At 40.4% G+C, this 26,533-nt stretch overlaps 1 protein-coding gene across 3 annotated transcripts in view; it reads right to left on the bottom strand.

Moving 5' to 3' along the window:
- Positions 1-22,204: 22,204 nt before the first annotated feature.
- Positions 22,205-26,533, bottom strand: part of sfswap (splicing factor SWAP) — a 52,847-nt gene continuing 48,518 nt past the window's right edge. For all 3 annotated transcript variants that reach the window (XM_085463495.1, XM_085463496.1, XM_085463497.1), the window contains exon 19: positions 22,205-22,890. In XM_085463495.1, the coding sequence (XP_085319621.1) occupies positions 22,825-22,890 (66 nt within the window). In that variant the 3' untranslated portion in view covers positions 22,205-22,824. The remainder of the gene's footprint in view (positions 22,891-26,533) is intronic.

The raw sequence follows: 26,533 nt of genomic DNA, 5'->3' as shown, positions 1-26,533 counted from the left end.
AATTTCAGAGTTTTTGATAAAATTACATAATCTTTCTCGGATTTTGACTGTTCTCATGCATTTAGCAGATCAAATTTTCAACAAAATCATTTTTCAACTTTGCAACAAGCTAAACAACAGACGTGAAGTGCAAATGAAAAATGAACCTTATAATTGATGATGAAGAGAGCGCAAAAAGCAACTAAATAAACCTCGGTGGTGCTGTGCTGGTGACTATTGCTTCAAATGTCAGGAATGGATTTTCTTTTTCAGTCTTACGAAGGGCATAGAAGGGAAAACAGATCTTCTAAAACACAAATTCTGCTTTACTCAGGGTAATAATTTTAACTGGGAATGTGGCATCCCAAAAGATTAGGGTGGAATATGTTTTTTGTTTTTTTCTCATCTCTTGTGTTTCTGCAGATGTTCTGCTGAACCTTTTTTCTTAAACTTGCATAGTCCAACTCTCTGCAGGAAAAGACCAACCCAGAAATTGTCCCCGTGTATCAGGGGAAATGTAAAAAATATTGTATTGCTCGATAATGAAAAATTTATTGTGAGCAAAAAGAGATGAAAAAGAATACCTGGGGACATTCCTAAGTGCTAATGAGGATACTGACAACTTATTTTCTTTATCTAATGTTCCAGAAAAGCGATGTTTGCCTATCACCAAAAGTCACCTGTGACAAGAAACTAGTGTGAATGGATCATTTAAGGCCAAATTTAATATCTTACACTATATCAGCTTTATAAGTTGAGGGGAAAATGGAAAGACACCTTCTGGAAACTCTAGTTTTACATTTTAGTACATTATAAAAATAATCAGGTCTTTGGCAGGACTCATATTTAAATAAATTACCCAGTGTCATCATCTGTTTAATGGAAATTAAGCAAAGATGCAGAAAGAGAGAAAGCACATGCTTCCTTCCATAGGAATTAAGAGGTTAAGTAGCAGCCGGGTGTAGCTAATTCATTACACTTAGTTAATCGATCATCAGCAAGTGTGACCACCTCTATAACTGCAAAGGTTTTGGCAGTTTGCGTGATACAGTTTGTCTTGATCAATGCAATTCTCACATCAGGAACGTTATTCTCACCAGTTTTAATGCAGTTCTCAAAACACTAAAGGCAGTTTCATAAAACAAAACTGTGTGAAAGACAGTAAAACAAAACCCTTTCAAATATGTCAAAACATGCAAACGTCAGTCAATCGCTTCAACTATGTGACCAAAGAATAAAAACCCTTCACTATCATTTTAAGACAATCATTGGGTTTTTACTTTTATCAAAACCTAAGTGACTTTGCAAAGACAATTAGTGAATGCAAAAGAAGAAAAAGAAGAAAAAAATGTGAAGACAAAAAATGAAATGTGAAGAGTTTATTTCATACTTTACAGAATCGCTGAAATCCTGAAAAGGAGAATAAATGAAACAGTGCATCAGAAAACAGACAAAGAAAATACATGCAGTCTAAGAACATGTCCAACTGCTCATTAATGCAAATATCTAATCTGTCAGAAACTACCTTGACCTTGACATGGTCAAGGCAGCCTTCTGAAGTTCAAAATGAGCATCTGAATGAGGAAGAAAAGCGCTTGAACGTGGCATGGTTGCTGATACCAGTCAGGCTTATCCGACTATTAAAGAACCTCCTGGTTTACTGGGATTCCCCCCACAACCATCTCTAGGGTTTACAGAGAATGGTCCTAAAAAGAGAAAATATCCAGTGAGCAGCAGTTCTCTGAGTGAAAATGCCTTGTTGATGTCAGAGGGCAGACGAGAATTGCCAGATTGCTTCAGGCTGATAGGAAAGCAACAGTAACTCAATCAACCAATTATTACAAACAAGGTGTTTACAACAATGCTAAAATGTGCAAGAGAAGGTGCTCCAAGAGAAGTGGGGTCCAATCTGTTCAACGTGTACGGTGCTCACAATCACCAATTCAGGGTCAGGCTCACCACACCATGGGTAGGATGCCAAAAACCTGTGCACAGGGAAACAGAGGGTCAGGTAGTTTGAGTATGTTATGGCACTGCTAATTACACAAAAGCACAGATTGTAAGGTAAACATTCCTAGAACTGGGCTGAAACCCTTTTGCTTTCAGAGCATCCTTCATTCTTTGTGGCACAGGTTCAACAAGGTTCCATTCCTCAGAGATGTTAGTTGATACTGACATGATAGCATCACACAGTTGCTGCAGATTTACCAGCTGCAAATTCAAATCATCCAAATCTCCCCTTTGACCCCATCCCAAAGGTGCTCTAAAGGATTGAGTTTTGGCGACTGTGGAGACCAATGCAGTACATGTTGAAGCTTCACCTGTTCCTGATCACCTGGTTGACGAAGCCACTATTTAAGGCAGTGGCTGAGTATCAGATCGCTGAACTGAAACATTTAGTCTGCGATTGCACTTCTATTTGTTTTAACTAAACCTCTTCTGAGAACGTGTTTATATTTGATTTCAATTGAAGGACACTTTCACTGTTACCACTGACAGCGTGTAACTGGTCTTGCTCTGTCATATGTATTTGAAAACAGAAAAGTTTAAAGTAATTTGATTGAAAACACTGCAGACGGTATTCAGGAAGGTGAAGGAGAAATGCAGAATTCTGGCTGACAGAAGTACAAACTGTTTTGTTGAGTTGAGTTCAGATAGAACGACATAATAACAAATGTCTTTAGTAGTGCAGTATGCATAGAAACAATAGCAGCGTTCACAAAAACAATGGAAAAAGGCTGGAGTGGATGGAAAATTTGTTGCTGATTTGCGAACTGCATTAAGAGCAGTAAGAATGATGTTTCTGATGTGAGGACTACACTGATGCAATTGAGAAAAACTGTAATACGGTGGCGAGGAGGAAAGACATCAGCAGTGATCTCAGAGGAGCAGGCACTGTTATCCATCAATCTGGAATTTACAAACACGAACGCAGAATCGGCTTTCTGGGATTTCCTTACCTGGATGATTGAGTACACATCAAGAAAAAATGTAAGTCAGTCAAGTTCTTCTACAGTGAGAAAGATTGTTCAGTACTGGAAAATAGTTATGGCAGTTGCCAATCTTCTTAGGAGTGGATTTTCCTCTACCCTAAGGTCAGACTGAGCAATGTTCAGAGAAACTCTAGAAACCCTAAGAGCTGCTTCTCTGACTCTACAAGCCTCAGGTAGGATGTTAAAGTTCATCCATCCGTGCACTTATTCCAATTAGGAAAAGACTGAACAAATATGGCTTGTTTGGAAGGGTTGCCAAGAGAAAGCCTCTTCTCCTCAGAAAAGAACATGGCAGCAAAGCTTAATCTGCACAAACCACAAGACATTTCCTAAAGATGAGACCAAAGCTGAGATGTTCCGCTTTAATGCGGCACAACATTGGGTGAAAACCAAACGCAGCCTATCAGCACAAACACCTGATACCAACTGTCAGCATGGTGGTGGAGTGATGATTTGGGCTTTGCAGTAAACTGCTCGGTATACCATCGGCTCATCTATCCGACAGCTGAAGCGTGGCTGAAACTGGTCCTTACAGCAGAACAATGATCTAAAGCACAGCTGAAAAATCCACAACAGAATGCTTAAAAAGAAAAAATAAAGATGTGACAATAGTGCAGACCACAACCTGATTTAAATTCAATGGCAGGACCTTAACAGAGATGTGCAGAAACTTCAATGAAGAGAAGCAAAAATGTAAAAAAAGAGTGGGCTAAAATTCCTGTGAGACAACACGTGAAACTTACTGATTGAAAGCAATCGAAGTAATAGAATACTTCAGGTTGTTGCTGCTAAAGTTGTGTCTACAAGCTACTGAATCATGACGTGTGTTTTAGGTTTTAACACACCACTGAATAATGAAACACTGTAATATATCGTATGTTGTTCAGCTCAGATTCTTCTTGCCTCGTTTTAAGACCTCGCGAGACTAGATCGTTTCTGATTATGTCCTGATATGTAAAACCTTAGAATCTTAGACAGATCATACATGATGTGCTTTCTTAGTACCATGACTGTACACGCTGTGTAAGTCACTCTTTGGCAAATATAAGGGAAAATGCAATGTGCTGTGTTGAATGCTTTTGTTTACATCAAGCACATAAACATGACAAAAAGAAATAACAAGGAGGGTTTAATTTAATTTACATATATATGCAGTATAAGAGCCGTAAGATTCACACCAGAGCTGCTCAGCCATTAACCGCCTTTGACAAACGCTCTATTGTGCCACTTGCATGCAATAATACCAGTACATCATAACCAGTAAAAACCTGGATACAGTCAGTAACAGCTCCAGTTCACATTCATATTGCTGAGAAAACAGACAATTGAACTGTAATGATAGCAGGCGACACTGTGGACAATAGCTTCTAACTGTACAGCCCAAATAGAGCCGAGATTAGATCACGGGATTCAGGCCACGATTCAAGTTATGGTAATTGCACCACACACCATGAACTATGGAGGCGATGACAGTTCTCCGAATCGCCCATTCAAAGATAAGAATAGTTTCTGACTTAGATCCTTGGCAAACGCTCCTCTTTTTCACCTTTGCGGTTTTCTGTCTATTTCCTGATTCTCCCATCTGGAAAAAAAGAGAAAAAAAAACAAAAGAAAAAAAAGAGAGAGAGAGAAAAGAAAAAATTACGATGTGTTGACTTTCAGATCCCCCAGGGGCTATTATCCTGTTGTTGCAGCATGGAGACAGGGATGTGATATGACTAAATAAAAAGACAAATGCATTTGTCAGTGGGTATATTTCGTGTCAAACTGATAGTAGTGAAATGTATAATCTGCGGCTCTAAATATCTTCAAGCAAATAATTTCCATAAAGAAATCTCTTTTTCATTTCTGACAAATACAATGCAAAGTGGCCTGTGCTGAATGGTGGATGCAAAGCTGGAGGTTTAAAGATTACTAGTAGATTATTACTACTTGAGTGTTTAACAAATGCTGTGCTGAAAAGAAGAAGTTCATTTATGTTTGAATAATACTCACAGAGATATAAACCACAGAACCGCAGTGGTTAGGACTGAAGACACGGAGCAGCTAATGGGCCTTTTTGTATTGGCTCTAAAAACAGTACAAAACTCTGGCAGCACCAATGGGCCAGAAAATCTGGAATGGAGAAGCAGAACGTAATCGCTATCCATCACGACACCTCTGCACTTCTGTCAAACATAACACCCGGGGACCAGAAAAGGCCGACAAAGACTCCAATCTGGACTGCTGGATTGGAAAACGCGAGGAGGGGATAGACACATGTATCATCATAAGTTTTATGATAAAGACCTCCCTCATGGCTATTCCTCCCTCAACAATGTAATTAAGTTATAGTTTCCCACTATCTAATGTAGGGAATTCTAATGAATTAACAAAACCTTTCTGTTGTACAATTACAGAACAGTCTGGGCAATTACACGCCACAGTTTCTTCTGTAATTTTACCCATTTATGCTCTTTGAGCCCAAAGAGTCATACTGACAGGTTTCTTTCATGTACTACAGCAGCATTTCTTCATCACGTACAAAAACTGAGACAAACTGTTAAAATTGCACTTCTTTTTCTCTTGTTGTGTCTCGTAGTGAACGTGCAGAGGGTCATTTTTCTACTGTGCCGTTTGAGTTATTCTCATTTTCGATGGACTCACCATTGTCACAGATAATAAACGTGTGTGCTTTAAAAAAAAAATTACCCAAAGGAATATAATTTATTCAGTCTGTTCTCCAAAATTGGCTGTAACTCAGGTCAGGGTGGGTTAACTAGCAAGAGGTACTTGGACCTGAATGTAGGCGCTGGTACGCACCAGGTGGATGTACAGGCAATTTACAGCAACAGTTGGGACCAGACACGTAGGTCAAAATCAGAGTGTCTGCAGATTGGCTGGACGTCAAAATCAAATCAGGCAAAAAAAATTTCTGACAATTGCAAAAGATAGCAGATGGGAACAGCTGAAATGATAAGGGATGAAGATAACACAGGAATCGAGCTGGTACTGATGACAGGCCTATACTGGAAGGCTCGTGAAGGAGTGATTGACGGCTGAGTTAGACCAAAAACCCATTATATTTTGTCCGAAGCCATGTAATGCAAACACAAGAGGAAGGCTCGACTGGATGATGTTTGGTTACAAGTACATATTTGTATTTTTGTTTCCAAGTTTCAGTTTGGTTATGATCTTTCTATGTGGAACCATTCTGTCATTCAGTGCACAACATGATTGAAAAATGTCCGAGAGAATGACGGAAAAGAAAATTAGAGCCAGCGAGGGTGAGCGAACGAATAAAAGGGTGCAAGATGAGAAAGGAAGAAGGCATTTTCTACGTGCATAAGCAAGTTAAACACGTATCTAGTGAGAAACACAAATGAAATTTTATGCCACACTGGCACCGGTCAGCCATCAGCTTGTCCACTCAATCCATCTTAAAAACATGTAGCTTACTGCAGAGCCCCAGACAGATACAGGTACTGTAGAATACACACTACAACAAGCCCCAGAAGGATAGTCAATCCACATAGACTGAAACAAGACTGACCAGTTCTCTCTTTGTTGCATTTAAATGCTGATAGTTCAACCAACAATTAGATATCATTTTAATAATCCTGTTAATTACACTGGCAACTTGCAGCAGATCAATGCATTTTAACTAAAATGAGATTATTTTTTTTTAGCTCAGGCTGTAATGAAAAGATATCCAGGATAGCTTCGCTGAACACAGGCAAAGCATTTAGGACAGTAATCACATTAAGTGGATCGGATGGGGCCATGAAGCAGATCGTCTGCTCTGTTCGGTTTAAGTGGGACAGTCTTCAAGCCCCCACTACCACCGCCTTCACTATAGCAGCTACATGAAGCAAAGAGCGAGGGCACCTTTGTCTCAGACAGAGACACAGTGGTCTATTTAAGTCCAGTGGCAACAAGGCGGAAAGGAGGGACGTTAAAGAAGTCTCTGATTTTTCAGCTTCCACAGCGATCAACAGACTGTAGAATTAGATAGATAGATAGATAGATAGATAGATAGATAGATAGATAGATAGATAGATAGATAGATAGATAGATAGATAGATAGATAGATAGATAGATAGATAGATAGATAGATAGATAGATAGATAGATAGATAGATAGATAGATAGATTATGAACAGACACAGAGAAAATCTTTACATCTGTCTCATCCTCGACCGTGTTTACCACTGGGATTTCAGCCAGTCTGCTCTCTTTCTTCTTGCCACATGTCTTAATTAGACCACTGTGTCTCTGTCTGGATCTGTGGCCAAGGTGCTCCGAGTCCTGACTCTGCTGTAGCTCCTTCTACTTGGTGGTCAGACCACATCTGTCACAGCCACTTGAAATATATTGGAACTTTGAACCATGATTACACTAAAGTACTGCAGTATTTCTTTAAAATTAAACACCAAATAGCCAAGCGCAGAAAAAAGAAAGTCATATGGTACATCAGTGCCATGTCAAATTCTCTCCTGTCACGGTTGCTTGAGGACTGAATCATCTTAATGCTCACCATAAAATTAAGAATATAGACATGAAATGCACTTGGAGATCGAACACTTCCATTTCACCGCCAACTTTCTTTTTTATTCCTCCTCCCTTTTCCCTCACATGTCTCACTGAATTACAATGCATTCAGGTCCCGTAAAGCAAACAAATCACTCCCCTGCCCTCATGTTTCTCTCTAACTGCTTGCCTGAGTCACTTTGTCCTGCACACACTCTCATCCTGCTTCAGTGTCTTGCTCACACCCACACACACACGGTCTCTCTCTGCCAGTATGAGTTAATGAAATTGCAAATGCCAGGCAGCAATCGAGTCTGGAATCAATCAGTGCAGATGTGATGAGCTTGATTTGATTACATATAAAATTGTGATTTAATGTTTGGCTGAGGTCTTGTGGTTATTATGGCCACCATTGACAGGGGTTTGAGCAGGCAGACTGGAGTAGCTATTTAAATGACTTATTGACCTGTTTGTTTTTGTTTTGATGGGTTATTGGCACTAATGTGTCATGATAATAAGACTTTAGTATTGCCCCTTTTGTGAGGTTGAAGGCTTTTGAAAGTTTGTCATTGTCCTCTAAATATAGCAGATGTTTGAAAAAAAAAATATGAGCATAATATTCTGATCCAAGAGCAACAGCTTCAGATTTGTGCCTTTGCTGTGCATCTGTCTCAAAATGAGCTCATAGGGTCATAAGCCATGACTGCTTTGCTGTTTTCCACTGTCACTCTTTGATGCTCTAAGATGGCATGTGTGGGATCTGATGCCCAGAGATAATGGACCTCTTTTCACTACAAAGTGCTTTATGAGTGCCAGTGTAGTAAGTCACAAGTTTGCCAGCCATGACATCACAATTGATCTGCCAGTATTTGGAGTTTTGTGCTTTGTGTTTTGTATGTTCGTCATTCATACTTGTTGGTGAGGTGTAAAGACCAAAAAAACCACATATAATACCAAAAAATTATTAAATAAAATACTTTATACTTTAAAGTTTAAGTTGAAACACTTTCGTTAAATACAAACCCTCACATCCTTAAAAAATTGCTCTGAGTTTAAATGCGATGCAATGAATACCTTCACAAACTTTGATACGTATAAGTTGGGAGTATTCATATCCATCCCACTATTACAATAAGGATATGTGGGGTATCATAATTGTTTTTAATCCTGGCGAGCCACACGTCCTCCTTCAGCACACCCATGAGTCTTCTCTGTGGAGGTCCTTTTTTCCTCCGTCTTCAATATCCTTTACCCGATGTATCCACGAGCCCTCCTCTGCACATGCCCACACCTTCTCAGCCTCTCCTCTCTAAATCTGTCTCCAAGCTGCTCATACTGAGCTGTTCCTCTGATGTACCAGCAGTACGTTTCCGCTGTGGAGACACTCTGCAGTTCACAAACCCCTGTTGACTCATGATTGTCTTATTGGTTAAGCAGAATTTATCACTTACTTGCAATCATATTATTTGTTTTAAAAAAACAAACAAACAAACAAACAAAAAAAGAAAACCTGACACATCCACATACAAGACACACGTATTGCCACTTTATTCCAGCTATTTATCACGCCTTACAGTCCACACTTTAATTATCCAAGTTAAAAAGTGCTAAATGTGACACCAAGGAGAAGAATGGAGGTCCAGAAGACCTTTGGCATCCCAGTCCTCATGATTTTTGCAGCCTTTTAACAGAATGAGAGTTAACTACAGGTTAACTCTACTTGGTCTCTGCTGTGATTTAATGTGACTGTTGCTACAGAATAACCAATACCTCTTTGTTTGGAAAGTAAGATGCTAATATATAAAGTAAATAAGGGCATAAGATGAGGGGGAAATAGTCTATAGTATCAGCAACTTGTTTCTTGTCTCTTTTTGACATCTGTAATATAGGCCAAAAGAGCTGAGAGTTACCAAAACTTTATACGTGCTTAGAAGTACTATAAGACTATCTGCTTTAGTAATAAAGGGATACAGGCTCATCCCTCACATAAATCTTCCTCACTAGACTCTGTTTGACTCATACTTATCTATTCCTCAGTGGCAGCGTACAATTACCCCTTGAAAAATGCTGCATAAGGCATCACTCGCCTTCCTTATCAAAGGCAGCGCAGCTGTGCAGACAGATAAAGAACCAAAATAATAAAATAAGTGTCTTTTCACACACACTGGATTGGCCAGATGAACTTCTTGCTGAAATTCTGACCTGTGTGTTGTACAAATCAAGGCGAGACACTTGCTGATAGAAATAATAGAATGCCAAAAATTGAGTTTAAATTATTTATCAGTTATTACTGACTTTAGTTCAGTCATACCCCAATGCATTTATTTTTACATGGTAGTTTATTTACACGGAAAACAGTTCTAGATCATTCAACCGTGTAACAAACAGTCTCGTTATTCATCTGAGAAATGGGCCAAATCTATGGTTCTGCCTTGATTGTTGTCTGTCTTCTATAAACTGTACAGATGAAACTGGTGAAAGCAGTCTAAAGGGGTGGACATGACTGGCAGCAATGCTCAGGCAGGCTGTGGTGCGCCAAGAAAATATCCCCTACACATCACCACCACCAGCAGCAGTCTGAACTGTTGCTACAAGGCAGGATGGATCTATGTTTTCATGTTGTTTACATCAAATTCTGACTCTCCCATCTAGATGAAGCAGCAGAAATTGAGACAAGGTAAATTTGGAGGACAGCAAGGTGTTCTCCAAGCCAGTTGGAAGATGTCATGTCTCCAGTCCGTCATGGGGCCTACACCTGTTGGGACATGCCTAAAGGTTTACCACTGTCACCACTGGGATCCTCTCTTCTTAACAAAAGTCCATAAACATCTGAGAACCAAAGGGACCAGCAGCTGGACATTTGGGAGAGGAATGTCCCAAAATAAGAATTTAAAAAAATTGTTTGGCCAGAGAAGTTTTTCACTTTTCTACTTTCCACCCTTTTGTTTCCCCAGTCCAATGTTTTTTCAAGAGTTGCTGCTGCCATCAAATTCAAAATATTTTTCTTAAAATGATATATGTTCCCACTTATTTCCCACTTCCACATATTATTATGTGAGAGCACCTTCAGGTAAATATTATTTAATTAAATCTTTATTTGATTAGATCCGGTATACAGTTTTTCTCAGTTGCTTTGGTGCATTTCTCACAACAGAATTAAACTTTGCACAACAGTTAGTTCAACCTCCACAACATGTAGTCGTTTTGGCACAACCTTGTGGCGGTTTCATGTTCATTGCGTCCAAAGGCAAATGCCTTTGGACATGAAGCAGTTGAGTAAGTACAAATATCTAAAGAATGGTCACTTTTGACTTGCTATTCATCACTATCTCCTTTCTTTTATCATGAATGTCACAATTATTTATACTTGTACCGGCTGAATAGTCATTGTCCTTACAACTAATAGTCTTCATTTCATTGCTTGTGTCAGTGCACTCAAAATTGTTGAACATCTTGTCAAACACTTTGTACACCCATTTTGAAAACCCTATTTTTAAGGAGTTTCCATGAAACCCCTGCACACGTTTGTATATCTTGACGAAGCGGGATTCAATCTTGCAAAAGGCGTGAACGAAATCACATTGGAGAAATAGCCACCATTGATGTCCCAGGCCAACGAGGAGGAAATACAGTTTTTCTCAGTTGCTTTGGTGCATTTCTCACAACAGAATTAAACTTTGCACAACAGTTAGTTCAACCTCCACAACATGTAGTCGTTTTGGCACAACCTTGTGGCGGTTTCATGTTCATTGCGTCCAAAGGCAAATGCCTTTGGACATGAAGCAGTTGAGTAAGTACAAATATCTAAAGAATGGTCACTTTTGACTTGCTATTCATCACTATCTCCTTTCTTTTATCATGAATGTCACAATTATTTATACTTGTACCGGCTGAATAGTCATTGTCCTCACAACTAATAGTCTTCATTTCATTGCTTGTGTCAGTGCACTCAAAATTGTTGAACATCTTGTCAAACACTTTGTACACCCATTTTGAAAACCCTATTTTTAAGGAGTTTCCATGAAACCCCTGCACACGTTTGTATATCTTGACGAAGCGGGATTCAATCTTGCAAAAGGCGTGAACGAAATCACATTGGAGAAATAGCCACCATTGATGTCCCAGGCCAACGAGGAGGAAATATTACAATGTGTGCAGCAATCTCAGAAAATGGCATTCACACCCATATTCCTCGTATTGGTGCATACAATACACAACACCGGTTGGCTTTTCTGGACGCTCTTTATAGGGACCTAATCCCACAAAATGAAAGGGATGATCCTGGTGACAATCGGACAATGTATGTAGTGGTTTGGGATAATGTTAGCTTCCATCACTCTGCTGTAGTCGGGCAGTGGTTTGCAGCACACGACAGGATGCTTATGGAGTTTCTTCCTCCTTACACTCCATTCCTAAATCCAATTGAGGAGTTTTTCTCTTCCTGGAGGTGGAAGGTATATGACAGGCATCCACATACCCAAATGACCCTGCTAGCAGCTATGGATGCAGCTTGTGATGACATCACAGCAGAGTCCTGCAGAGGGTGGAGTTGACACTCCAGAAGATACTTTCCCCGATGCATCGATAGAGCTGACATTCGCTGTGATGTTGATGCAAATATGTGGGCAGACAGACGGGAGCGTCTAGATATCAATGATTGATATGCAGCAGTGTCTGTTTTTCAGTTTTGTTTCATAACCACTGGAGTGAGGTTTACTGTCTAAGTGAGTTTATGTTTGCTGTAAAATGTTTGATTTACTGTATTTCCCCAGTTTGCACAATGCTGTGAACAGTTTCAATTAAATATTATCAAGAGTGCATATGGAGTGTCTTGATTTTCCTTTACAATTTATGGTTTTCAACATGCCATGCATGCTGTCCAGACTTGACATGTCATTGGGAAGCACCTACAAAGAAATCCGTCACAATGAGAACATGTTCAAACCATTTGATTTTGTGACCAAAGGTGCTGGTGTAATGACTTGTAATTGTGACAGCCCTGACACTTTGATTGATATAAGTACTTGCTTTTGATGAATGTATTATCTGTTTTGATTAAGGGACTTGCTTTTGAAGCATTGACTACTTATTTTGAACAACTGACTTTTCTTTTTGATGAAGTGACTCACTTTTGCAAGTTATCCACCATGTTTTGCAGTTTGCACTAATTGTTTTGAGAAGAGCCTTAGTAGTGGTGCAGAGATCAATTCTGTTGTGAGAAATGCACCAAAGCAACTGAGAAAAACTGTATTACAATGTGTGCAGCAATCTCAGAAAATGGCGTTCACACCCATATTCCTCGTATTGGTGCATACAATACACAACACCGGTTGGCTTTTCTGGACGCTCTTTATAGGGACCTAATCCCACAAAATGAAAGGGATGATCCTGGTGACAATCGGACAATGTATGTAGTGGTTTGGGATAATGTTAGCTTCCATCACTCTGCTGTAGTCGGGCAGTGGTTTGCAGCACACGACAGGATACTTATGGAGTTTCTTCCTCCTTACACTCCATTCCTAAATCCAATTGAGGAGTTTTTCTCTTCCTGGAGGTGGAAGGTATATGACAGGCATCCACATACCCAAATGACCCTGCTAGCAGCTATGGATGCAGCTTGTGATGACATCACAGCAGAGTCCTGCAGAGAGTGGAGTTGACACTCCAGAAGATACTTTCCCCGATGCATCGATAGAGCTGACATTCGCTGTGATGTTGATGCAAATATGTGGGCAGACAGACGGGAGCGTCTAGATATCAATGATTGATATGCAGCAGTGTCTGTTTTTCAGTTTTGTTTTTTTGTTTCATAACCACTGGAGTGAGGTTTACTGTCTAAGTGAGTTTATGTTTGCTGTAAAATGTTTGATTTACTGTATTTCCCCAGTTTGCACAATGCTGTGAACAGTTTCAATTAAATATTATCAAGAGTGCATATGGAGTGTCTTGATTTTCCTTTACAATTTATGGTTTTCAACATGCCATGCATGCTGTCCAGACTTGACATGTCATTGGGAAGCACCTACAAAGAAATCCGTCACAATGAGAACATGTTCAAACCATTTGATTTTGTGACCAAAGGTGCTGGTGTAATGACTTGTAATTGTGACAGCCCTGACACTTTGATTGATATAAGTACTTGCTTTTGATGAATGTATTATCTGTTTTGATTAAGGGACTTGCTTTTGAAGCATTGACTACTTATTTTGAACAACTGACTTTTCTTTTTGATGAAGTGACTCACTTTTGCAAGTTATCCACCATGTTTTGCAGTTTGCACTAATTGTTTTGAGAAGAGCCTTAGTAGTGGTGCAGAGATCAATTCTGTTGTGAGAAATGCACCAAAGCAACTGAGAAAAACTGTAAAAGAATGTGATCACAAATCACGACTCCCCAAATAGTGTAGAAGACAGAGCAGTTAAGCTGCCTTTTGTATTTTAGCGATATGTTTTATAACAAGTGTGGTGTTGATGTCTTTTCACCTGCAACCGTTCATGTCTGCACAAAGGGGGTTGCACTTGACTTCAGACTTGACTGAAGAACTTGTAACTTGACTTAAGGCTCACACTTCACTGACATACTGCAGTCCGTCATTTGGACCTGTTCCACTATCTCTTTTTGAACCTGACTTGAACGTTTCTGCACTCAGCTAAAGGTTTAGTTTCAAATCAATAAAGAACCTTTGAGTTTGGAAAAAAAAAGGCTAGTTTTCAGTACCTACTGCTGTTCTCCTTTGACTTTTTCCATCAAATGTTTGGCTTCAGTTCCTTAAAGCAAAAAAAGAAGAAGAAAAAGAAGAAAAGTGGAGTGTGGGTTCAGGTTTGTTTCTTACCAGAGCATGTCAGCGTGATGTCAGTCTGTACCACATGACCCCACCAGTCTTGAGATGCTGCAGCTCATTGTTGCCTGATGGCAGAAACAAATGTCTCCTTCCACTTTCACTCCCTGCAGCATGGCACAGCCTCTGTGAATGTTAACTGTAGTGATCGATGGATATATTGCTAGCTATTGCAATATGCTAAATATATTATCAACTTCATCAGTGAATGGATTTAATTAACTTTGCTGTAAATTATGTGAACTCTTCTTATATTGCTGTTTTTGCTGTAAAACATTTCCTGCCTTAACTGTGTGAGACTCTCCCCCCTCCAACCCCACTCCAACCCCACTCCTTACAGATTTTATATGATTAGATTAAAAAAAGTCTGCAACATAATTGGATACATGGTGTTATTAGAGAAGCAATTTCCTTCCAATCTATTTCTACCCATAAACATTTGGGTTGCAAGACTTTGTGTTCAATAGACACTCGTGATTTTAATTAAATTTAGTTGATTATTGACAGATTATTTTTGCCTTTTTTTAAGAGTCTCATTTGCAGAGAAAGATTTAAGAGCTTTTTAACTTCATTAGGAGACAATTGTTGCTGTTTCCATTATGCAGTGCAAATGTGATTAAAAACCTCTATCGACCAGATAGAAGCAGAGGCTGGAAGGAAAAAGTTTTGAGTCATATTACTCTGGCAGATGTATTTACATTTTTCCATTTATTATTTCAATAAAAAAATATGTATATGAATTGTCTATATGCTAAATAGTAAGTATTGAGATTGGGGTCGGAGGTGTCATCTGATTGTTGGGTATATCTGTTTTCTTTGTATTATTGCAGGGTCCTCACCTTATGCAGCGCCTTGGGGCAACTGTTGTTGTGATTTGGCACTATATAAATAGAGTTGACTTGAACTGAACTGAACTGAATTGGACAACTACTTGGACAAAGTAGTTCCAGTTGAGTAGACCAAACGTAACAACACCCCCGAGCCCTCTTTGGACAGCAGAGTGCTAAAGTTAGATTGAACACATGCAAAATCTTTCCAGCATTTTTGGGCTTGATCTAAAGGGACAAGTTTTTAGAAAATATTGCTATTGCTCCAATAAACCCATTGGAGAATAAAGCGGCCAGGAACTGAACCACCAACCTTTAGTTGGTGGATTAGTAGATGACCTACTCTTCCTCCTCAGCTACAGCTACCCCCTTAAAAGTGCTTGCTGTAGATTTTTCTCTGAAATACATTTTAAGACTTCATAAAGGGAGCAGGGATACAAGTTAAGAGATAATGCAGTCAGTAGTATCAATGCTTACTGTAATAGTTTGACACTGGTGAAGTGGTAACATGTCTTCTTTAATAATCTAAGCATTACAGCAGGAAGCAGAGTTAATACCAAATAGGGAAATGACAACAGGTAAGCTCATAAGAGGGGATTACTATAGAAGGGAAAAAAACAAACAAACCATCAAAAGCAAAGTGTGTCGGTGTCATCTGTTCATGTTTTTCTGAAGGGAGGAAACATTTTCACGGCCGGAGGCTTGAAGCAGCTCTTCCTTTATTCTAGGTATGTTTCTGTAGAGTTTCCCTGGTGGCACGGGGGCAGAACTGAGTATTAATGCAGTCAGAGGAGGTTTTGAACTGCTCTCTGTAGAGATTTTGCATCAGCAGGAGCACTAAGGATGTGTGTGATGGTGCATATAGAGCACAGGAACATGCTGACTTTGGATGGCAGAGCACTTTGTTTCTCCGACTGAAGAAGTTTTGTCCTCCAGATGCTATCGCGTCAGGTCATCTGAGTTATTGCGCTAAATATCCCTCAAGTGTGCCTAACTTGAAAACACTGCCATGCTGGCACACAGCTGTAACTCACAGTTAATGTAATGGATTATTATCACCTTGCCACAGCGTTGCAGGGCTCTGCAGCGCTCTGCTCAGGCTGCTGGAGCAAAACTTTAAATGTGAGCAGAACAAACAGAAGCATCAGTGATTTTGTAATTAGTTGCCTGTTTGAAAATAGGTTTTACATTTTAGTGATTAAAGACATGGCTTTAAATGGATTATGGTTCAGAACATTTAATCACCGGTGAGCCAGCGCTCGCACCCCAGTAATTCGAGCTGGAGTTTACCAACAATTTCTGCATCCTGGTTTAAGTGAGCACTGGGTCGCAAGGGCCATCGCAGCAGCTGCCTGGAGGGTATGAGGCAATCAACAGTCTTCAAGGTTTATGCTGCAATGCTGCTGTGACAGTAAACTTTATGCAGTCAATAGAGGTTATTGCTTGGGGGCAGGAAATCTTTTTTATTTTCCTTATAAGCTGGGCACCCCAAATAAAGAGAAGAAGAGAAAGACTTAGATAGGGGGTAAATGTGCTGTTGAGCTTTGCACACCTGTCTGTCTTAATGGAGAGGGAGTCACAACAAAACCCCTTTAGAATTACTTGTTTCTCTGCTTTAATTAGTTTAACAATGTCACCTAATCCCCAATAACACACAGACAATTACAGCATTTCATTCCTTTGTTATAAATGTCGACAAATAAATACTTTAAATCTCTGAAATTACTTTGTAGTACTTAGTGGTGGGACCTTTCCTTTTTGATTGATATCAGATAATTCAGATCAAACTGAAGATGTGTTTTCAGTAAGCTAAGGCAGCTCTAACAAACTTTCAGACTTGTTTCACTAATTCCACTCATGCAGTAAGTGACATACTAACCAGCCACGCCGTTCAGTGGTTTGTTTCAATCAATATAGAGACAAGAACACCACCGTGGCTCTTCTTCTTAGCTGAAATTGATTGTTGGTAGTTGCTGCTCATACAGTGCTGTGCAAAAGTCTTGTGCCACCCCAAATGTCTTTGTATTTTTCTAGAAAAATGCAAAGTGTACAAGGCAAAAAATATTTTTACAATTCTAACAAGATTGAAAGTCCATATTTGGTTTGATCACCTTTATTCTTCTACACAGCCCGAACTCCTTAGTGAAGCTCTTTTGTAGTTTCTTCAAGAAGTCTTCAGGGATAGTTCTCCAGGCTTCATGAAGACATTCAAAGCTCTTCTTTGGATGTCGGCTTCCTTTCGTTCTGTTCTCTGTCAAGATGATCCTACACTGCTTCAGTAATGTTGAAGTCCAATCCATGACTGGTACTGTTCCAGTGTTTGTGCTTTTTTCTTTGCAGCTGGTTTTGCAACTTCAAATCTGATGATACTTTTCGACCTTCGTTTAATTCAATTTTGACAAGATCTCCAACACCACTGGCTGCGGCCCCAATGACCATTTTAAATGAAACTCAGATACAGCTGAACTCCCGACTGTCAGTTTTAATTCAGGGGGCTGAACAAAAAGATTACATAAAAATGTGAGGAACTAAAGTATTTTTGAATACACTCCCTTCATTTCAGGGGCTCTTAAGTAATTGGACAAATTAAATAACTGAAAATAAAAATGACAATTTCTAATACTTGGCTGAAAACCCTTTGCTTACAATGAGACCGAAGTCTTAAACTCTGTCCATCTGTATTATGGAACGCTGCTCAGTCAATTTGACTGCATTTAGCTGGATTTGAGCAGACAGTATGTCTCTGAACACCTCAGAATTCATTCGGCTGCTTCTGTCCTGTGAGACGTCATCACTAAACACTCTAAACACTAATGTCCCAGTGCCACTGGCAGCCATGCATGCCATCACACTGCCTCCGCCGTGTTTTACAGATGATGTGATGTGCTTTGGATCATGAGCTGTTCCAAATCCAATTTTCCTTTCTATTCCTGAGACTTATGAGTGGCTTGCACCTTGCAGTGAATCCTCTGTATTTACTTTCATGCAGTAATCTCTTTATGACTTGGATATCGATACGCCTACCACCAAGAGAGTGTTGTTCACTTGGTTTGCTGTTGTGAAAGCATTCCTCTTCACCATAGAAATGATTCTGAGATCATCCGCCACTGTTGTCTTCCATGGACATCCAGGTCTTTTTGTGTTATTGAGTTCACCAGTGCTTCCTGTCTTTCTTGTTTTCTCAAGCTGTACCAAACTGCAGTTTTTGCCACTTTGACATGTTGTCTGTTCACAGTAAAATCTTCCAAATGCAAGCACCACACCTCAAATCAACTCAAGCCCTTTTTTCTGCTCAATTGATAATGACATAATGAAGGAACTGCCCCAAGAAATATCCTTTGAGTCAATTGTCCAATTACTTATGGTCCCTTTAAAAAGAGGGTGGCACATGTTAAGGGGCCGAAACACCTAAACCCTTCATCCAATTTGAATGTGGATATTCTCATATGAAAGCCGAGAGTCTACACATTATAACCATGTCCATTATATGACTATAACTGAAATATGTTTCAGTGAACAGGTAAAAAACAAAAAACAAAAAGAACTTGGGTTCACATATATTTGGACAATGACAACTTTTTTCAGGCCTGACACTTCTTCTGTCCTCCACTTTTCCAGGCGGACAAGTGGAGGACAAGTATCTTAAGTACACAATACACAGCAAGCTAAAATATGCTGAGTTTTTGGGTAATGGCTCTGTGTAATCACCTTATTGTTGCAAAACCACTATTTTATCCCTGTCGAAGTGTGTTAGCTTTGACATTTTTCAAAGATTTTACTAAAGAAATGGTGACAGATTATGTGTTTTTGTGACAGGCTGCTGTAACAAAAGATATTGGTTTGTAAAAATACAATTTAAAATTGGTTCTTTGTTGCCTGTTATATGTAGACAGAGCACTCATTCGTCCCTTGAGGTTACATTTGACTCGTGGGGAAATTATTACATTGCTACATATACACTGAACAAAAATATAAACGCAACACTTTTGTTTTTGCTCCCATTCCCCATGGGATGGACGTAGAGACCTAAAATTCATTCCAGATACACAATATAACCATCCCACCCAAACAGTGGTCACAAATCAGTCCAAATGTGTGGTAGTGGGCACATCTGCTATATTGAGATAATCCATCCCACCTCACAGGTGTGCCACATCAGGATGCTGATCTGACATCATGAGTAGTGCACAGGTGTACCTCAGACTGCCCACAACAAAAGGCCACCCTGGAATGTGCAGTTTTGTCTCACAGCAAAATGCCACAGATGCCACAAGCAATGAGGGAGCGTGCAATTGGCATGCTGACAGCAGGAATGTCAACCAGATCTGTCGCCCGTGCATTGAATGTTCATTTCTCAACCATAAGCCGTCTCCACAGGCGTTTCAGAGAATATGGCAGCACATCCAACCGGCCTCACAACCGCAGACCTCGTGTAACCACACCAGCCCAGGACCTCCACATCCAGCAGGTTCACCTCCAAGATCGTCTGAGACCAGCCACCCAGACAGCTGCTGGAACAATTGGTTTGCACAACCAAACAATTTCTGCACAAACTGTCAGAAACCGTCTCAGGGACGCTCAACTGCATGCCCGTCGTCCTCATCGGGGTCTTGACCTGACTCCAGCTCGTCGCCGTAACAGACTTGTGTGGGCAAATGCTCACATTCGATGGCGTCTGGCACGTTGGAGAGGTGTGCGCTTCACGGATGAATCATGGTTCACATTGTTCAGGGCAGATGGCAGCTGAGAATGTCCCAGTTCTTGCATGGCCAGCATACTCACCGGACATGTCACCCATTGAGCATGTTCGGGATGTGCTTGACCAGCGTATACGACAGCGTGTACCAGTTCCCACGAATATCCAACAACCTCGCACAGCCATTGAAGTGGAGTGGACCAACATTCCACAGGCCACAATTGACAATCTGATAGACTCCATGCGACGATGTGTTGCACTGCATGAGGCAAATGGTGGTCACACCAGATACTGACTGGTTCTGGGTCCCCAGACCCCCAATAGCGCAAAAAACTGCACATTCCAAGGTGGCCTTTTGTTGTGGGCAGTCTGAGGTACACCTGTGCACTACTCATGATGTCAGATCAGCATCCTGATGTGGCACACCTGTGAGGTGGGATGGATTATCTCAATATAGCAGATGTGCCCACTACCACACATTTGGACTGATTTGTGACCACTGTTTGGGAGGGATGGTTATATTGTGTATCTGGAATGAATTTTAGGTCTCTACGTCCATCCCATGGGGAATGGGAGCAAAAACAAAAGTGTTGCGTTTATATTTTTGTTCAGTGTATGATACACGTGCACAGGAGGTTGTGTTGCTCCAACATACAGACAGAATCTATTCACAGACACACACAAATACCACGTCTAATCCACGTTTGTGGCGATTAGAAGTGTCTTCCCATTCACAGAGAATCCAGTTTCAAATTTTATTGATCACTTTTGATCACTACATAGTACGACTCCATTTTATATCTCGACACTCAGACTTTGATCAACCACCTTATTTTGAACTCAGACCCCTCAGATCAGAGAATCAGTTACCATCAGAGGTTCCAGAGTGCAGAGTGCTTAAATCAAAGGGGGAGTTATACTTGTGCTGAGGGTTTGCTGTGGGATAAGCTCCAGTTTGATTTTTTCCCCTCCCTCTATATATATTAATTTACTTCTATAGAAATAGACTGGCTTTGTTTTTTAATAATACATGTCATGTCACTATGGATCTTTTGTCTTTTTTCCCTTCGTTAATTCTGTGAAACACATTTTAAGTGTTTTTGAAACAAATACCAAGGGCATTATCCCAGCTGGTGAAGAGGGAAAGCATCCTAAGAATAAATTATGACACTTCTACTTAGTTTGCAATCTGCAAAAGTTGATTCTGTTCATCTGGACGTAGCGTTTTGTGGGAGGAACGTTTCGTCACTCATCCAAGTGACTTCTTCAGTCTCAGCTGACTGTTTCTCCAATCTTATAAACAGTACATTTGCATAATGACTGAAGCCAGCCCACTGAAGGAACAATGGGCTGGGAGGTCAGTTCCTTAATCTTAATTATGCAAATTGTCATGACCATTGATCAACAACCACTGATCAAAGACCACTGATCAATGGCCATGAGTACCATTCAGAGAGAGTTGGGGAACGGCTGCAATCACAGCATTGTAAGATGGTGATGTACCCTTAGGCCCCCTCGTCGATTCAGAGATGGTTTTTTCCCTTTTCACGTAAATGGCTTCCTTGACTTCCCGCTCAAACCAGCGTTCCTCCCTGTCCAGGATGTGTTCAGGATCCTCATCCTTGAAAGAGTGTCCACTGGCCTGTAGGTGTAAATAGACTGCAGAGTCCTGGCCTGACGAGGTAGCCCTTCTGTGTTGTGCCATCCGCTTCGCCAGAGGTTGTTTGATTTCCCCGATGTATAAATCCTGGCAACCCTCCTGGCACTTAACAGCGTACACTATATTACTCTGTTTGCGTCGGGGGACCCGATTCTTGGGGTGGACCTATTTTTGGCACAGTGTGTTTTGGGGTTTAAAAGCCACAAGACACGGTGTTTAGAAAAAATGCGTCTCAACTGCTCGGATACTCCGGACACATACAGGATCACTACAGGTTTTTGCTGGGGCAGCGGTTGTCCTTCTCTCTTGGATTGGCTGGAGCTTCCTTTAGATGCTGGGATAACCACATTTACTCAGGGCCTTCTTGATGTGCTGTTCTTCTGCCTCCCTGGCTGCTGTGTCAGTGGGGATGGTATTCGCTCTGTGTTGAGTGACGAAACGTTTCTCCCACAAAACGCTACGTCCAGATGAACAGAATCAACTTTTGGAGATTTACTTTCCTGGATGATTGAGAATGCATCATTAGTTTCTAATCATTTTATATTTGAATATTCATGTTCCAATTATGTAATCTTTTTTTTTTTTAGCCACAAGTACAATTTTTCCAATATCTAATGCACTATAACAACCTGCATTGTATCCATTTTCTTCTCCTGACGGTTTATTTATTTTTTGTTAAAATAAAACAACTGAAGGCCACACGTAAATCATAAAAGAACTTTTATTTCATTTTGGATTAGAAAGTTGTTCTGCATTACTCATTACAGTACAAACCAGGAACCAAAATTCAAAGGCTGCACATTGCAGCTGATGGACAGAGTAAAAACAAATTACTTCTCAGGTAGTAGAGTAGGCGCTGAAGAGAAAAAGGAAATGAGGAAGAATGATGGGAAAATTAAATTATCAAAACATAAGCCTTCATAGAAGGAGAGCTTCCAGATTTCCTGCAGCTGATGCTGCAAAGAGTGACTCGTAGGAGAAAAGCATCTCAAAACAGGAGGCAAACATTATTTCACATTTGATTCTCCGTGCACCAAAAACATAGCTGTGACTTAATCTCCTGTGTTATGAGCGGTTTTCTCACACCGGCCGTGAAACCAGGTGCTCAGGTTTCACTTCAGCGTACTTCACACTTACGACTTGGCACAAGACGTAACACAATCAAACTGAAACTGTCGATGCTCAATTCTTGATGAACTGATAAATCATGGATAAACAGAGGGCTCTGAAACAGCTGCGGGCCAGATAAATCTCCGGGAAATCGGAGAATACCACTCGCCTGCAGGCAAAAGTTGTCACATCCAGAAAAAAGCAACGTCCTTTTTAAGAATTGGGAGGCTGGAAGGTCTTGGAGGTGGCAAGCATGGCTCGCACTTTGGCCATCAGATCCTGCACAAAGAAGAAGAGAGAGAAAAACAAAACATGAGATGAGTTTTAATGTACAGCTTTCCCACTAAGACCCCCAGTACAATGTTGCAACTGGCATGGCAAGAGATATGCCATGCCTCGGTGGGTATAATAACAATACAACTAGTAGTCAGTTAGTTTGATCTAAGCAGATCTACTAAATCAAACAGAACCGATCAAAATTTAGGAGCGGAGCAAACACACTGCACTGGAAGGGGACAAAACAAAGCACTTTATTTTGAAAGAACTACAAAATGGAAAAAGTAGATCTGCCAACGCTTTTCTTTTCTTGTCACAGTGTTTTACTTCTCCTTAAAGAGGAATAGTTTCTCCTGTAATTCTTCAGCAAACTATTCCCTGCAGTACGAAAGAGCTGCTAGTAATGGTGTTCCCACTGAGAATCAACCATGCGGCTGACAGACACACAAGTTCATCCATTTGTTTTTTTGTTGTTGCGTGTGGGATGAATGAAGGCAACACTTTCATTCATTTCATAGAAGAAATAAAAAGCGAAGGAAGGAAGAAAACGAGTATGCAGGGATGTATAAATAGTCACTGAAATGTTACACCAGCCTCAAAGTTTTGTTGCACTGCTATACATTTTAAAAGATTAACAACAGAATCCCCTTAAAGGCAATTAGAAAACACATATATGAACTCCCCGGCCAACCCACACATATCCCTGACAACTGTAAACAGGTTATTTACTTAAAACAATATAATTAATAGGAAGTTGCAACGAGAGTGCACAGCAGGGAAACAGAAACAAAGTGGAAGAAACTGCCAAACAGCAGTTTTTCATTTCCACTTTCTCCTCCTTCACTCTTCAGGTAGAAATGTAAACTTTGCACACCACGGGGGCAAGTGCTTACGCTGCAGAATAGGAAGTGTTAATTTGCATCGCGGTGCACGAGCGATTCATGCACGCATGGACAAATATCCACCCTCGAGCTCTCCTGACAGATGAGACGAATTAACAGCTGTAATCACAAGAGGGGGGAAAGCTGTCATATCAAATCGCTCTAAAGGCCGTTTCTCTCAAAACCCTGATGTTCTCGGATATACACAGATAACGGACACGCACAATGATAACGCTCAGAATTATCATCAAGTGGCTGGACGTGTGCTCTAAATACAGCCACAAGTGTCCCGTCTAACTAATGTGCAGCTAAATTCTGGAGGTCTTTGCGTGCTGCACTTCAGTCGTCATGTATGAGACCATGTTGCATGACTTCTGGGTCAAAAAAAAAAAAAGCTTGCTCATGAGTAAACAATCAATACATTCATCCATTTTCTTAACCACTTATCCAGTTCAGGGTCGCAGAGGGGCTGGAGCCTATCCCAGACACAGTCGATACAGTATTAACCTAAACAGTCCCTGCACTGCCCCACGTTCTGTAAAGAAAAAAAAAATTACAAAGATAAAATCTGAGAACATCCAAAAACCAGCAGGCTGCTCAGCATCAGTGAGACACAGCACTCTGCTCGCGTCACTGTAAGTCAGCAGTGGCATGTTTAAATCTGGAATCTAAATCTAAAGCTAAATTTAACCAGCAGGAGTCGTCTAATTGGAACGCTTTCCTATTACTAAATTAATTAAAGACAGACACCTGAGTTTGATGTTGAAACTTTTCATAAAGTTCACATTCGACTTTTTGTTTGATGCTGGAGTTTTAGTTGAGTGTGACAGTTAAATTGCCAGCTGTACTTATACCTCTGTAATAATGAACAGGGATACCTGTAAGAAAAGCATGTTTTTTTTCTCCACACTTGTGCATAATTTAAGTCCTTATCATTTTATTATATTTGTCTCATCTACACTGGAGTAAAGACCAACGGGCAGCTGCTACTCCACAACCCCACCACATATACACTTTACACCAACATAGACGACATTTAACGACCTCCCCGCACCCATAATGACGGTTTTGACACCTCAGTATACATCAATAAAGATACAGTTTGATAACCACTAGAACAGTTTTGGGTTTTTACACGGGTACCAGCAGAGGAAGAGACCACCCTGACTAACTTCTGACGCACACCCACTCATTTTGTTCTATAAGAAGGCCTGAAGACACACACTGGTCGCTTTACACAACGCAACTACAAAGCTACTTTCTAATTGTGTGTCTGTGCTTTTAAATGCCGTCTGGCTTTAAGCTGAGAAGTACAGCACAGTATTTCCTTATTTGACTGCAAAATTACACCAAAAATGTAAAAAACTTTTCCACAGGAAGCTTTAGTATTAAATGTGAACATTTGTGATATCGTAACATTTGTATGTTGGTAATAGTGGGGAAATTGAAGGAATAGATCGTGCGAGGTGCACACCTTCATCTGCTAAAGAACACGGCCTCTATTTAGACGGTTTTGCTGTTGTGTGTGGGGTGGAAATCAGATTGTGGCTGCGATTATTATTGACCGGCTTCTTTAGAAAACAGTGTGAGACTGTTTGGAAGCAAACAGATATCACGCCTGCCTTTCTGTTGTATGTCTGATAAAGCTGTGCCAGAATCCTGTCATGAAATTAAACACATTACAAGGACAGCTTTATTTTTTCACTGAATTGGGATGTTGGGTCTTTTTCCTCATTAGGACAAACTATTTTCCTTGTATGCTGTCAGTTAACCACATTTACCTGTTTAGGATTGAAACCTAATTTTACAAACACTAGGCCTGAAAAAACTAACATGGAAGCACTATTTATAACTCTCACTGGGCCCTTAAGACAGTTTTAAAACTATAACCAGTGGGTCAAGTTAGGAAGTGAGATTACAGAAATAAGGGTGTCACATGTTTGCTTTTAACGGCAACAACCGTTAAACAAACAAAAAAAACTGTTAGGAAAATCTTGAGGGAGCAATGTAGCAGCCACATGTATTGATATCTAGCCTTTCTGTCATTAGATCCCCCCCCAAGAAACTATGCAGTGTTTGAGATACCCACACTCCTAATTTAAAACACTCCCGGTCCCAGTGCAGTTCACTGTAAAGGTGAACAAAGTATCTTTCAAATGTACAGCAACAGGGAAGACGGGAAAGAAGAAAGAGGAATACAGACAAACACGAGAGAAATAAGAGCTGGAATGAAGCAAATAGCAACTAGGCACCCGGAGGGAAGCAGAGCCCATTAGGCAGATGAGGATGTGCTGAATTATTCAAGATGTGTTTGTAAAACATCACAGATGGGGTATAAGTAGTTAGCAGTTTTGAATCAGAGCATGTTGCAGCAGCATGTTTCCACCAGCTAGCTTGTGTTGCTATGTTGAGATGAAGGTGGGAGAAGCGACTACGAGATAATGAAAAAGAAACTGAAATAGGACTTTTTTTTTTTTTGTTGTTGCTGATGACAGAAGAATCAAGAGATGTTCATTGTGGAACACACACACACGGCCAGGTGAGCGAGTTAGTTTCACTTCAGTTGAAGTTATTCCAGTGTTCATAGAAGAGTTAGTGTGAACGCAGAGGCAACAGTATCGACCTGCATTACATCAACTCCCAGAAGCTCTAGAAATCCAGCACACTGCAGCCTCACTGTAAGATGCTGTCTAGTATGTACAGTATTCAATACATGTGAGAGCACCGCTGTGTTTATTAAATGACTTAAAACTGTATCGCCGCTT

Source organism: Copadichromis virginalis, linkage group LG7 (genome assembly GCF_057382275.1).
Source record: "Copadichromis virginalis isolate Kocher_CV1m ecotype Utaka linkage group LG7, C_Virginalis_male_GT1.1, whole genome shotgun sequence".
NCBI lineage: Eukaryota > Metazoa > Chordata > Actinopteri > Cichliformes > Cichlidae > Copadichromis > Copadichromis virginalis.
This window is presented reverse-complemented; position numbering and strand designations above follow the sequence as displayed.